The following is a 15,738-nucleotide window of genomic DNA, read 5'->3' on the forward strand; positions in this document are numbered from 1 at the left end:
AGATTCTATTTCATTCTATTCATCAAAGAATCATGAAAATAAAATGTATCAGTTTCCACTAAAATATGAAGCTGATTTCAACATTGATAATAATTAGAAATGTTTCTTGAGCATCAGATCATCATATTATAGTGATTTCTGAAGGATCATGTGACACTGAAGACTGGAGTAATGATGCTGAAAATTCAGCTTTGATCACAGGAATAAATTACACTTTACTATATATTCACCTAGAAAACTGCTGATTTACATCCTAATAATATTTCACTGTTTTTACTGTATTTTTGATTAAATAACCACAGCTTTGGTGAGCAGAGGAGACTTACAGACACTTTTAAACAGTAGTGCATCTTAGGGTTTCTACGCAGTTTGAAAAAGTATAGAATTTGATTTGAGTAATTTCCAGTTGTGGATAAGTATGGAAAAAAGACAACAGAACATAATTGTGTTTCAAATAGTTTTCTAAAATATAAAATTAAGAAAAATTAATTAAAAAAATGTAACTGTGACTTTTTATCTCACAATTCATACTTTTTTTCTCACAATTGCAAGTTTACATCTCGCAATTCTGTCTTTTTTCCTTTAGAATTGGATTTTATAACTCGCAATTGCGTGTTGTAAAGCCAGAATTGCGAGAAATAAAGTTGCAATTGTTAAATCAAAAGTAATTATCTTTTAAAATAATTTATTCTGTGGTGGAAACAAGCTTCCATAGAAAACCAAGGAAAAAAAGAGGGGAAAAAAGAATTACACATGACTACTACCATTCATGTTAAATATGGTCTGAAAAATCTACAGACAGGTTTATCTGAGTCTGTGTTTTATGGAAGCTTGTTTCCGCCACAGAATATTAATAAAAAAAAAAGGTAATTGTGACTTTTCGAATCTCACAATTCTGACTTTTATCTCAGAATTGCGTGATATAAAGTCAAAATTGCGTGTTATAAAGTCACAATTGCGTAATATAGTCAAAATTGCATGATATAAAGTCATAATTGCGTGTTATAAAGTCACAATTGCGTGATATAAAGTCACAATTGCGTGTTATAAAGTCACAATTGCGTGTTCTAAAGTAAAAATTGCATGATATAAAGCCATAATTGCGTGTTATAAAGTCAAAATTGCGTGATATAAAGTCACAATTGCGTGTTATAAAGTCACAATTGCGTGTTATAAAGTAAAAATTGCATGATATAAAGTCACAATTGCGTGATATAAAGTCACAATTGCGTGATATAAAGTCACAATTGCGTGATATAAAGTCACAATTGCGTGATATAAAGTAAAAATTGCATGATATAAAGTCACAATTGCGTGATATAAAGTCACAATTGCGTGATATAAAGTCAAAATTGCATGATATAAAGTCACAATTGTGTGTTATAAAGTCACAATTGCGTGATATGAAGTCAAAATTGCGTGATATAGTCACAATTGCGTGATATGAAGTCAAAATTGCATGATATAAAGTCACAATTGTGTGTTATAAAGTCAGAATTGTGTTATAAAGTCAAAATTGTGTGATATAAAGTCACAATTGTGCATTATAAAGTCAAAATTGCGTGATATAGTCACAATTGTGTTATAAAGTCAAAATTGCGTGATATAAAGTCACAATTGTGCGTTATAAAGTCAAAATTGCGTGATATAGTCACAATTGTGCATTATAAAGTCAAAATTGCGTGATATAGTCACAATTGTGTTATAAAGTCAAAATTGCGTGATATAAAGTCACAATTGCGTGATATAAAGTCACAATTGCGTGATATAAAGTAAAAATTGCATGATATAAAGTCACAATTGCGTGATATAAAGTCACAATTGCGTGATATAAAGTCAAAATTGCATGATATAAAGTCACAATTGTGTGTTATAAAGTCACAATTGCGTGATATGAAGTCAAAATTGCGTGATATAGTCACAATTGCGTGATATGAAGTCAAAATTGCATGATATAAAGTCACAATTGTGTGTTATAAAGTCAGAATTGTGTTATAAAGTCAAAATTGTGTGATATAAAGTCACAATTGTGCATTATAAAGTCAAAATTGCGTGATATAGTCACAATTGTGTTATAAAGTCAAAATTGCGTGATATAAAGTCACAATTGTGCGTTATAAAGTCAAAATTGCGTGATATAGTCACAATTGTGCATTATAAAGTCAAAATTGCGTGATATAGTCACAATTGTGTTATAAAGTCAAAATTGCGTGATATAAAGTCACAATTGTGCGTTATAAAGTCAAAATTGCGTGATATAGTCACAATTGTGTTATAAAGTCAAAATTGTGTTATAAAGTCAGAATTGTGTTATAAAGTCAAAATTGTGTGATATAAAGTCACAATTGTGTTATAAAGTCAAAATTGCGTGATATAAAGTCACAATTGTGCGTTATAAAGTCAAAATTGCGTGATATAGTCACAATTGTGCATTATAAAGTCAAAATTGCGTGATATAAAGTCACAATTGTGCGTTATAAAGTCAAAATTGCGTGATATAGTCACAATTGTGTTATAAAGTCAAAATTGCTTGATATAAAGTCACAATTGTGCGTTATAAAGTCAAAATTGTGTGATATAAAGTCACAATTGTGCATTATAAAGTCAAAATTGCGTGATATAGTCACAATTGTGTTATAAAGTCAAAATTGCGTGATATAAAGTCACAATTGTGCGTTATAAAGTCAAAATTGCGTGATATAGTCACAATTGTGTTATAAAGTCAAAATTGTGTGATATAAAGTCACAATTGTGCGTTATAAAGTCAAAATTGCGTGATATAGTCACAATTGTGTTATAAAGTCAAAATTGCGTGATATAAAGTCACAATTGTGCGTTATAAAGTCAAAATTGTGTGATATAAAGTCACAATTGTGCATTATAAAGTCAAAATTGCGTGATATAGTCACAATTGTGTTATAAAGTCAAAATTGCGTGATATAAAGTCACAATTGTGCGTTATAAAGTCAAAATTGTCTGTTATAAAGTCACAATTGCATGTTGTAAAATCAAAATTGTGTGATATAAAGTCATAATTGTGTTATAAAGTTACAATTGCGTTTTAGTCAAAATTGCATGATATAAAGTCACAATTGTGTGTTATAAAGTCAGAATTGTGTTATAAAGTTACAATTGCGTTTTATAAAGTCACAATTGCGTAATATAGTCAAAATTGCATGATATAAAGTCACAATTGTGCGTTATAAAGTCAAAATTGTGTGATATAAAGTCATAATTGTGTTATAAAGTTACAATTGCGTTTTAGTCAAAATTGCATGATATAAAGTCACAATTGTGTGATATAAAGTCATAATTGTGTTATAAAGTTACAATTGCGTTTTAGTCAAAATTGCATGATATAAAGTCAGAATTGTGTGTTATAAAGTCAGAATTGTGTTATAAAGTCAAAATTGCGTGTTATAAAGTCACAATTGCGTAATATAGTCAAAATTGCATGATATAAAGTCATAATTGCGTGTTATAAAGTCACAATTGCGTGATATAAAAGTCACAATTGTGTGATATAAAGTCATAATTGTGTTATAAAGTTACAATTGCGTTTTAGTCAAAATTGCATGATATAAAGTCACAATTGTGTGTTATAAAGTCAGAATTGCGTGATATAAAGTCACAATTGCGTTATAAAGTCAAAATTGCGTGTTATAAAGTCACAATTGCGTGATATAGTCAAAATTGCGTGATAAAAAGTCACAATTGCGTGTTATAAAGTCACAATTGCGTGATATGAAGTCAAAATTGCGTGATATAAAGTCACAATTGCGTGTTATAAAGTCACAATTGCGTGATATAAAGTCACAATTGCTTGATATAAAGTCAAAATTGCATGATATAAAGTCAAAATTGCATGATATAAAGTCACAATTGTGTGTTATAGTCACAATTGCGTGATATAAAGTCAAAATTGCGTGATATAAAGTCAAAATTGCATGATATAAAGTCACAATTGTGTGTTATAAAGTCAAAATTGCGTGATATAAAGTCACAATTGCTTGATATAAAGTCAAAATTGCATGATATAAAGTCACAATTGCGTGATATGAAGTCAAAATTGCGTGATATAAAGTCACAATTGCGTGTTATAAAGTCAAAATTGCGTGATATAAAGTCAGAATTGTGTGTTATAAAGTCACAATTGCGTGATATAAAGTCAAAATTGCGTGATATAAAGTCACAATTGTGTGTTATAAAGTCACAATTGCGTGATATAAAGTCAAAATTGCGTGATATAAAGTCACAATTGCGTGATACAAAGTCAAAATTGCATGATATAAAGTCACAATTGTGTGTTATAAAGTCAAAATTGCGTGATATAAAGTCACAATTGCGTGATACAAAGTCAAAATTGCGTGATATAAAGTCACAATTGCGTGTTATAAAGTCAAAATTGCGTGATATAAAGTCAGAATTGTGTGTTATAAAGTCACAATTGCGTGATATAAAGTCAAAATTGCGTGATATAAAGTCACAATTGTGTGTTATAAAGTCACAATTGCGTGATATAAAGTCAAAATTGCGTGATATAAAGTCACAATTGCGTGATACAAAGTCAAAATTGCATGATATAAAGTCACAATTGTGTGTTATAAAGTCAAAATTGCATGATATAAAGTCACAATTGCGTGATATAAAGTCAAAATTGCATGATATAAAGTCACAATTGTGTGTTATAGTCACAATTGCGTGATATAAAGTCAAAATTGCGTGATATAAAGTCAAAATTGCATGATATAAAGTCACAATTGTGTGTTATAAAGTCAAAATTGCGTGATATAAAGTCACAATTGCTTGATATAAAGTCAAAATTGCATGATATAAAGTCACAATTGCGTGATATGAAGTCAAAATTGCGTGATATAAAGTCACAATTGCGTGTTATAAAGTCTAAATTGCGTGATATAAAGTCAGAATTGTGTGTTATAAAGTCACAATTGCGTGATATAAAGTCAAAATTGCGTGATATAAAGTCACAATTGTGTGTTATAAAGTCACAATTGCGTGATATAAAGTCAAAATTGCGTGATATAAAGTCAAAATTGCGTGATATAAAGTCAAAATTGCGTGATATAAAGTCACAATTGTGTGTTATAAAGTCACAATTGCGTGATATAAAGTCAAAATTGCGTGATATAAAGTCAAAATTGCGTGATATAAAGTCAAAATTGCGTGATATAAAGTCACAATTGTGTGTTATAAAGTCACAATTGCGTGATATAAAGTCAAAATTGCGTGATATAGTCACAATTGCGTGATACAAAGTCAAAATTGCATGATATAAAGTCACAATTGTGTGTTATAAAGTCAAAATTGCGTGATATAAAGTCACAATTGCGTGATACAAAGTCAAAATTGCATGATATAAAGTCACAATTGCGTGTTATAAAGTCAAAATTGCGTGATATAAAGTCAGAATTGTGTGTTATAAAGTCACAATTGCGTGATATAAAGTCAAAATTGCATGATATAAAGTCACAATTGTGTGTTATAAAGTCACAATTGCGTGATATAAAGTCAAAATTGCGTTATATAAAGTCACAATTGCGTGATACAAAGTCAAAATTGCATGATATAAAGTCACAATTGTGTGTTATAAAGTCACAATTGCGTGATATGAAGTCAAAATTGCGTGATATAGTCACAATTGCATGATATAAAGTCAAAATTGCATGATATAAAGTCACAATTGTGTGTTATAAAGTCACAATTGCGTGATATAAAGTCAAAATTGCATGATATAAAGTCACAATTGCGTGATACAAAGTCAAAATTGCATGATATAAAGTCACAATCGTGTGTTATAAAGTCACAATTGCGTGATATGAAGTCAAAATTGCGTGATATAGTCACAATTGCATGATATGAAGTAAAAATTGCGTGATATAAAGTCACAATTGTGTGTTATAAAGTCAGAATTGCGTGATATAAAGTCACAATTGTGTTATAAAGTCAAAATTGTGTGATATAAAGTCACAATTGTGCGTTATAAAGTCAAAATTGTGTGATATAAAGTCACAATTGTGCATTATAAAGTCAAAATTGCGTGATATAGTCACAATTGTGTTATAAAGTCAAAATTGCGTGATATAAAGTCACAATTGTGCGTTATAAAGTCAAAATTGCGTGATATAGTCACAATTGTGTTATAAAGTCAAAATTGTGTGATATAAAGTCACAATTGTGCGTTATAAAGTCAAAATTGCGTGATATAGTCACAATTGTGTTATAAAGTCAAAATTGCGTGATATAAAGTCACAATTGTGCGTTATAAAGTCAAAATTGTCTGTTATAAAGTCACAATTGCATGTTGTAAAATCAAAATTGTGTGATATAAAGTCATAATTGTGTTATAAAGTTACAATTGCGTTTTAGTCAAAATTGCATGATATAAAGTCACAATTGTGTGTTATAAAGTCAGAATTGTGTTATAAAGTTACAATTGCGTTTTATAAAGTCACAATTGCGTAATATAGTCAAAATTGCATGATATAAAGTCACAATTGTGCGTTATAAAGTCAAAATTGTGTGATATAAAGTCATAATTGTGTTATAAAGTTACAATTGCGTTTTAGTCAAAATTGCATGATATAAAGTCACAATTGTGTGTTATAAAGTCAGAATTGTGTTATAAAGTTACAATTGCGTTTTATAAAGTCACAATTGCGTAATATAGTCAAAATTGCATGATATAAAGTCACAATTGTGCGTTATAAGGTCAAAATTGTGTGATATAAAGTCATAATTGTGTTATAAAGTTACAATTGCGTTTTAGTCAAAATTGCATGATATAAAGTCACAATTGTGTGTTATAAAGTCAGAATTGTGTTATAAAGTTACAATTGCGTTTTATAAAGTCACAATTGCGTAATATAGTCAAAATTGCATGATATAAAGTCACAATTGTGTGATATAAAGTCATAATTGTGTTATAAAGTTACAATTGCGTTTTAGTCAAAATTGCATGATATAAAGTCAGAATTGTGTGTTATAAAGTCAGAATTGTGTTATAAAGTCACAATTGCGTGTTATAAAGTCACAATTGCGTAATATAGTCAAAATTGCATGATATAAAGTCATAATTGCGTGTTATAAAGTCACAATTGCGTGATATAAAAGTCACAATTGTGTGATATAAAGTCATAATTGTGTTATAAAGTTACAATTGCGTTTTAGTCAAAATTGCATGATATAAAGTCACAATTGTGTGTTATAAAGTCAGAATTGCGTGATATAAAGTCACAATTGCGTTATAAAGTCAAAATTGCGTGTTATAAAGTCACAATTGCGTGATATAGTCAAAATTGCGTGATATAAAGTCACAATTGCGTGTTATAAAGTCACAATTGCGTGATATGAAGTCAAAATTGCGTGATATAAAGTCACAATTGCGTGTTATAAAGTCACAATTGCGTGATATAAAGTCACAATTGCTTGATATAAAGTCAAAATTGCATGATATAAAGTCAAAATTGCATGATATAAAGTCACAATTGTGTGTTATAGTCACAATTGCGTGATATAAAGTCAAAATTGCGTGATATAAAGTCAAAATTGCATGATATAAAGTCACAATTGTGTGTTATAAAGTCAAAATTGCGTGATATAAAGTCACAATTGCTTGATATAAAGTCAAAATTGCATGATATAAAGTCACAATTGCGTGATATGAAGTCAAAATTGCGTGATATAAAGTCACAATTGCGTGTTATAAAGTCAAAATTGCGTGATATAAAGTCAGAATTGTGTGTTATAAAGTCACAATTGAGTGATATAAAGTCAAAATTGCGTGATATAAAGTCACAATTGTGTGTTATAAAGTCACAATTGCGTGATATAAAGTCAAAATTGCGTGATATAAAGTCACAATTGCGTGATACAAAGTCAAAATTGCATGATATAAAGTCACAATTGTGTGTTATAAAGTCAAAATTGCGTGATATAAAGTCACAATTGCGTGATACAAAGTCAAAATTGCATGATATAAAGTCACAATTGCGTGTTATAAAGTCAAAATTGCGTGATATAAAGTCAGAATTGTGTGTTATAAAGTCACAATTGCGTGATATAAAGTCAAAATTGCATGATATAAAGTCACAATTGTGTGTTATAAAGTCACAATTGCGTGATATAAAGTCAAAATTGCGTGATATAAAGTCACAATTGCGTGATACAAAGTCAAAATTGCATGATATAAAGTCACAATTGTGTGTTATAAAGTCACAATTGCGTGATATGAAGTCAAAATTGCGTGATATAGTCACAATTGCATGATATAAAGTCAAAATTGCATGATATAAAGTCACAATTGTGTGTTATAAAGTCACAATTGCGTGATATAAAGTCAAAATTGCATGATATAAAGTCACAATTGCGTGATACAAAGTCAAAATTGCATGATATAAAGTCACAATCGTGTGTTATAAAGTCACAATTGCGTGATATGAAGTCAAAATTGCGTGATATAGTCACAATTGCATGATATGAAGTCAAAATTGCGTGATATAAAGTCACAATTGTGTGTTATAAAGTCAGAATTGCGTGATATAAAGTCACAATTGTGTTATAAAGTCAAAATTGTGTGATATAAAGTCACAATTGTGCATTATAAAGTCAAAATTGCGTGATATAGTCACAATTGTGTTATAAAGTCAAAATTGCTTGATATAAAGTCACAATTGTGCGTTATAAAGTCAAAATTGTGTGATATAAAGTCACAATTGTGCATTATAAAGTCAAAATTGCGTGATATAGTCACAATTGTGTTATAAAGTCAAAATTGCGTGATATAAAGTCACAATTGTGCGTTATAAAGTCAAAATTGCGTGATATAGTCACAATTGTGTTATAAAGTCAAAATTGTGTGATATAAAGTCACAATTGTGCGTTATAAAGTCAAAATTGCGTGATATAGTCACAATTGTGTTATAAAGTCAAAATTGCGTGATATAAAGTCACAATTGTGCGTTATAAAGTCAAAATTGTGTGATATAAAGTCACAATTGTGCATTATAAAGTCAAAATTGCCTGATATAGTCACAATTGTGTTATAAAGTCAAAATTGCGTGATATAAAGTCACAATTGTGCGTTATAAAGTCAAAATTGTCTGTTATAAAGTCACAATTGCATGTTGTAAAATCAAAATTGTGTGATATAAAGTCATAATTGTGTTATAAAGTTACAATTGCGTTTTAGTCAAAATTGCATGATATAAAGTCACAATTGTGTGTTATAAAGTCAGAATTGTGTTATAAAGTTACAATTGCGTTTTATAAAGTCACAATTGCGTAATATAGTCAAAATTGCATGATATAAAGTCACAATTGTGCGTTATAAAGTCAAAATTGTGTGATATAAAGTCATAATTGTGTTATAAAGTTACAATTGCGTTTTAGTCAAAATTGCATGATATAAAGTCACAATTGTGTGTTATAAAGTCAGAATTGTGTTATAAAGTTACAATTGCGTTTTATAAAGTCACAATTGCGTAATATAGTCAAAATTGCATGATATAAAGTCACAATTGTGTGATATAAAGTCATAATTGTGTTATAAAGTTACAATTGCGTTTTAGTCAAAATTGCATGACATAAAGTCAGAATTGTGTGTTATAAAGTCAGAATTGTGTTATAAAGTCAAAATTGCGTGTTATAAAGTCACAATTGAGTAATATAGTCAAAATTGCATGATATAAAGTCATAATTGCGTGTTATAAAGTCACAATTGCGTGATATAAAAGTCACAATTGTGTGATATAAAGTCATAATTGTGTTATAAAGTTACAATTGCGTTTTAGTCAAAATTGCATGATATAAAGTCACAATTGTGTGTTATAAAGTCAGAATTGCGTGATATAAAGTCACAATTGCGTTATAAAGTCAAAATTGCGTGTTATAAAGTCACAATTGCGTGATATAGTCAAAATTGCGTGATATAAAGTCACAATTGCGTGTTATAAAGTCACAATTGCGTGATATGAAGTCAAAATTGCGTGATATAAAGTCACAATTGCGTGTTATAAAGTCACAATTGCGTGATATAAAGTCACAATTGCTTGATATAAAGTCAAAATTGCATGATATAAAGTCACAATTGTGTGTTATAGTCACAATTGCGTGATATAAAGTCAAAATTGCGTGATATAAAGTCAAAATTGCATGATATAAAGTCACAATTGTGTGTTATAAAGTCAAAATTGCGTGATATAAAGTCACAATTGCTTGATATAAAGTCAAAATTGCATGATATAAAGTCACAATTGCGTGATATGAAGTCAAAATTGCGTGATATAAAGTCACAATTGTGTGTTATAAAGTCACAATTGCGTGATATAAAGTCAAAATTGCGTGATATAAAGTCACAATTGTGTGTTATAAAGTCACAATTGCGTGATATAAAGTCAAAATTGCGTGATATAAAGTCACAATTGCGTGATACAAAGTCAAAATTGCATGATATAAAGTCACAATTGTGTGTTATAAAGTCAAAATTGCGTGATATAAAGTCACAATTGCGTGATACAAAGTCAAAATTGCATGATATAAAGTCACAATTGCGTGTTATAAAGTCAAAATTGCGTGATATGAAGTCAAAATTGCGTGATATAGTCACAATTGCATGATATAAAGTCAAAATTGCATGATATAAAGTCACAATTGTGTGTTATAAAGTCACAATTGCGTGATATAAAGTCACAATTGCGTGATATAAAGTCAAAATTGCATGATATAAAGTCACAATTGTGTGTTATAAAGTCACAATTGCGTGATATAAAGTCAAAATTGCGTGATATAAAGTCACAATTGCGTGATACAAAGTCAAAATTGCATGATATAAAGTCACAATTGTGTGTTATAAAGTCACAATTGCGTGATATGAAGTCAAAATTGCGTGATATAGTCACAATTGCATGATATAAAGTCAAAATTGCATGATATAAAGTCACAATTGTGTGTTATAAAGTCACAATTGCGTGATATAAAGTCAAAATTGCATGATATAAAGTCACAATTGCGTGATACAAAGTCAAAATTGCATGATATAAAGTCACAATCGTGTGTTATAAAGTCACAATTGCGTGATATGAAGTCAAAATTGCGTGATATAGTCACAATTGCATGATATGAAGTCAAAATTGCGTGATATAAAGTCACAATTGTGTGTTATAAAGTCAGAATTGCGTGATATAAAGTCACAATTGTGTTATAAAGTCAAAATTGTGTGATATAAAGTCACAATTGTGCATTATAAAGTCAAAATTGCGTGATATAGTCACAATTGTGTTATAAAGTTAAAATTGCATGATATAAAGTCACAATTGTGCGTTATAAAGTCAAAATTGTGTGTTATAAAGTCACAATTGCGTGATATAAAGTCAGAATTGTGTGTTATAAAGTCACAATTGCGTGATATAAAGTCAAAATTGCATGATATAAAGTCACAATTGTGTGTTATAAAGTCACAATTGCGTGATATAAAGTCAAAATTGCGTGATATAAAGTCACAATTGCGTGATACAAAGTCAAAATTGCATGATATAAAGTCACAATTGTGTGTTATAAAGTCACAATTGCGTGATATGAAGTCAAAATTGCGTGATATAGTCACAATTGCATGATATAAAGTCAAAATTGCATGATATAAAGTCACAATTGTGTGTTATAAAGTCACAATTGCGTGATATAAAGTCAAAATTGCATGATATAAAGTCACAATTGCGTGATACAAAGTCAAAATTGCATGATATAAAGTCACAATCGTGTGTTATAAAGTCGCAATTGCGTGTTATAAAGTCAAAATTGCGTGATATAAAGTCACAATTGCGTGATACAAAGTCAAAATTGCATGATATAAAGTCACAATTGTGTGTTATAAAGTCACAATTGCGTGATATGAAGTCAAAATTGCGTGATATAGTCACAATTGCATGATATGAAGTCAAAATTGCGTGATATAGTCACAATTGCATGATATAAAGTCACAATTGTGTGTTATAAAGTCAGAATTGCGTGATATAAAGTCACAATTGCGTTATAAAGTCAAAATTGTGTGATATAAAGTCACAATTGTGCATTATAAAGTCAAAATTGCGTGATATAGTCACAATTGTGTTATAAAGTCAAAATTGCGTGATATAAAGTCACAATTGTGCGTTATAAAGTCAAAATTGTGCGTTATAAAGTCAAAATTGTGTGTTATAAAGTCACAATTGCATGTTGTAAAATCAAAATTGCGTGATATACAGTGGCGGTTCTAGACCATTTCAACTGGGGGGGCCAAGCTGGGGCCAGTTGTACTGTTAGAGGGGCCAGTTGCATTTAGACCTTATTGTTGTCATATCATTTTCTGCACTGCACTGCAGGCATTAACAGGCAAAATACCATGTTTATAATCATTCAACAATGTATTTGCATTTCCATTATATTTTTACATTTGCATTACATATTCAGTATTAGTCACAGTAACTGTAATTGACATGATGTCATTCTTTCTCTTCATTTTGGTGAGAACTATAGAGCAAAAGCAATGGGGACCAAGAAGCTTATTAATTCATTTACTGAAAATAACTGACTTGCTAGGTAACTGTCTAACCGTTTACAGGGTTCCTGCACACTTTTTAAAGTCAAATTTAAGGCTTTTTAAGACCTGAAGAAATCAAAATTCATACCGTCCATTAGGGGTGTGGAATATTGACAAAAATATATCTCAATATTTTCAATGTTTTGTTGATAATTAGATGATATTTTACTGATTGTGTTTTTGTGCTGGTGCCATGGCTGGTTTAGGCCTGTTGTTGACAGCAGACTCACAAAGATATTCATATTTTTTAATATTCTATGCAGTGGTCAGTTAACAGCAGGGACCGAAATTAATTTTTTAATTAATTTTTAATTAATTTAATTTGCCACTTTAAATCGATTTCCAGGGGCATTTTCACCTATATATGGACATTCCTTCTAAACTTATTTAGAGTTATGAATCACCTTTTATGTCAAATACTATCATTCAAATTATACAGTAATTATACTTATTTATAGAATAATACTTAATCATACAATAATTATACAGTACCACTGTTACCAGTCAAATTAATTCATTCAATCAAAATCCATGTTTGCAGTGCAGTCTAGAGGTGACACAGAAGCGGCATTAATATATTTACACTCCATTTACAATTGCATAAATAAAGCTATGAGATTTTTTTTTAAATCAATATTTAAACATGAAATGATTTCTAATTTTAACGTTTTAATTAAAGGGTACTTTAAATATGAAACTAAAACCGCCAGTAGGCGGCGGAAAGTCACAGAAGTGAGTTGAGGGATTCATTCATTCAACCGATTCGTTCAAACGGCTGATTCATTCGGGAAAGGAGCAAGTGAGTATTGAGACTCTGCTACGGTTTCATTTTGAAATTCTAGTCGGCGAAATAAAGGGAAAACAAACAATATTGACAATATTGTGTCTAAAAAGTAACTCATGTTAACTTATTGTTAATTTAACTGTTGTATAACATCAATATCACAGTTGCAATTGTGCACGGGAAAACGGCACTCTTGCTGATTTGATATTCTAATATAAGAACATAATATGATATAAGACATAAACTAATTTGGGGACATAGCCTACCTATGAACCGCACACAGCAGTGAAAGGACGAGAGACAAATGCGATGTCAGCTCACAGTGCCTCGTACATAGTTAAAACAAGTATTACAATATTTTAATAGACAATACACATCGCACACCCGATACGCACATAAAGAATGGACTTGCAACTGACCAGCTTTCTCCTTCTCTCCTCTCTCGCGTGCAAGAGACAGACGTTATTTTGCCGCGATTCCCGCGAATGTGATGCGAATTGTCACGTGAACAAGCAAATCCACAAAGATAGAATAATAAAAAAAAATAATATGCATACAACGATAACAAAGATAGCAAAAAACAGTTTTGTAAAAATTATTTCACACTCCACATTTAGGGGGGCCACAAGGGGGGCCAAACTTGTTGTCACAGGGGCACGGGCCCCCCTGACCCCCCCTCAAGAACCGCCACTGGTGATATAAAGTCACAATTGTGCGTTATAAAGTCAAAATTGTGTGTTATAAAGTCACAATTGCGTTGTAAAATCAACATTGCGTGATATAAAGTCACAATTGCGTGTTGTAAAATCAAAATTGCGTGATATAAAGTCACAATTGCGTGTTGTAAAATCAAAATTGCATGATATAAAGTCACAATTGCGTGATATAAAGTCAAAATTGTGTGATATAAAGTCATAATTGTGTTATAAAGTTACAATTTCGTGTTAGTCAAAATTGCGTGATATAAAGTCACAATTGTGTGTTATAAAGTCACAATTGCGTGATATAAAGTCAAAATTGCGTGATATAGTCAAAATTGCGTGATATAAAGTCACAATTGCGTGATATAGTCAAAATTGCATGATATAAAGTCACAATTGCGTGATATAAAGTCACAATTGCGTGATATAAAGTCAAAATTGCGTGATATAGTCAAAATTGCGTGATATAAAGTCACAATTGCGTGATATAAAGTCAAAATTGCGTGATATAGTCAAAATTGTGTGATATAAAGTCATAATTGTGTTATAAAGTTACAATTTCGTGTTAGTCAAAATTGCGTGATATAAAGTCACAATTGTGTGTTATAAAGTCACAATTGCGTGATATAAAGTCAAAATTGCGTGATATAGTCAAAATTGCGTGATATAAAGTCACAATTGCGTGATATAGTCAAAATTGCGTGATATAAAGTCACAATTGCGTGATATAAAGTCACAATTGCGTGATATAAAGTCAAAATTGCGTGATATAGTCAAAATTGCGTGATATAAAGTCACAATTGTGTTATAAATTCACAATTGCATGTTAGTCAAAATTGCGAGATATAAACTTGCAATTATCTTTTAAAATGTTTTATTGTGTGTCGGAAAGCAGGTTGTATAGTGTATTGATATTAATATGTGAATGCTGTGGTTGTCAGGTGGTTGTCTGCATGTGTACCGCTGGATGCTCCAGGACATGGTGACGGGGAACTGGTCCTCTTTGCTCAGGACCTGCATCAGGTTGGTTCTGCTGGGAGGGCTGATGGTCCACAGAGAGTTCGAGCTTCCCTCCAGCTCCGCCACGGTCACGTCCTCCGCTGTGTACGCCTCCAGAAACTGCAGTGCACTCTGGGAAGGGGATCGAAGGACACTTCACATACTGTGCAGTGAATATGTAAGGGATGATGTATATCAGGCCAGTTGTTAGCACAGAATAAACCCGACCGGGTGATCAGGATCAGGTCTCCATCAGCCTGAAGGGGTTTATTCTGAGATAACACACACTTATTATACGGATACTTAACACATCAGTAAATAATTAGACACGAAATATTGATCTGAGTTGAAATATTTTATTATGTCTTTAAACGCAAAGCTTCCGCGGAGAGAGCAGTTTCAGCGGCGAGATCAAACTAGACGGACATTTAAGAGATACGGTATACAGTCATATCACTTATTACACAGCATTTCAACACATTCATAATTATGGAGATTAATATTGATTCGAATATTGACACAAAATATTGATTCGACTGAGGTTTAATATTTTATTAGCTCACCATACGCAAAACTTCCACAAAGAACAACTGTTCCTAGCGAGCGTATAGCGCTGCTGATTCAGTGACCCGGATGAGTCTGTGTTTCTGTTCTCAGCCGCT

The 15,738-nt window shown here is 30.7% G+C and overlaps 1 protein-coding gene across 2 annotated transcripts in view; it reads right to left on the bottom strand.

The window, feature by feature from the left end:
- The window catches only part of piezo2a (piezo-type mechanosensitive ion channel component 2a), a 222,325-nt gene that overhangs the window by 3,517 nt on the left and 203,070 nt on the right, over positions 1 to 15,738 (bottom strand). For both annotated transcript variants that reach the window (XM_077224971.1, XM_077224970.1), the window contains exon 49: positions 15,039 to 15,208. In XM_077224971.1, the coding sequence (XP_077081086.1) occupies positions 15,039 to 15,208 (170 nt within the window). The remainder of the gene's footprint in view (positions 1 to 15,038; positions 15,209 to 15,738) is intronic.

The sequence above is a fragment of the Siphateles boraxobius genome, unplaced genomic scaffold (genome assembly GCF_051911475.1).
Source record: "Siphateles boraxobius isolate OS27281-9 unplaced genomic scaffold, OSU_SipBor_1 97, whole genome shotgun sequence".
NCBI lineage: Eukaryota > Metazoa > Chordata > Actinopteri > Cypriniformes > Leuciscidae > Siphateles > Siphateles boraxobius.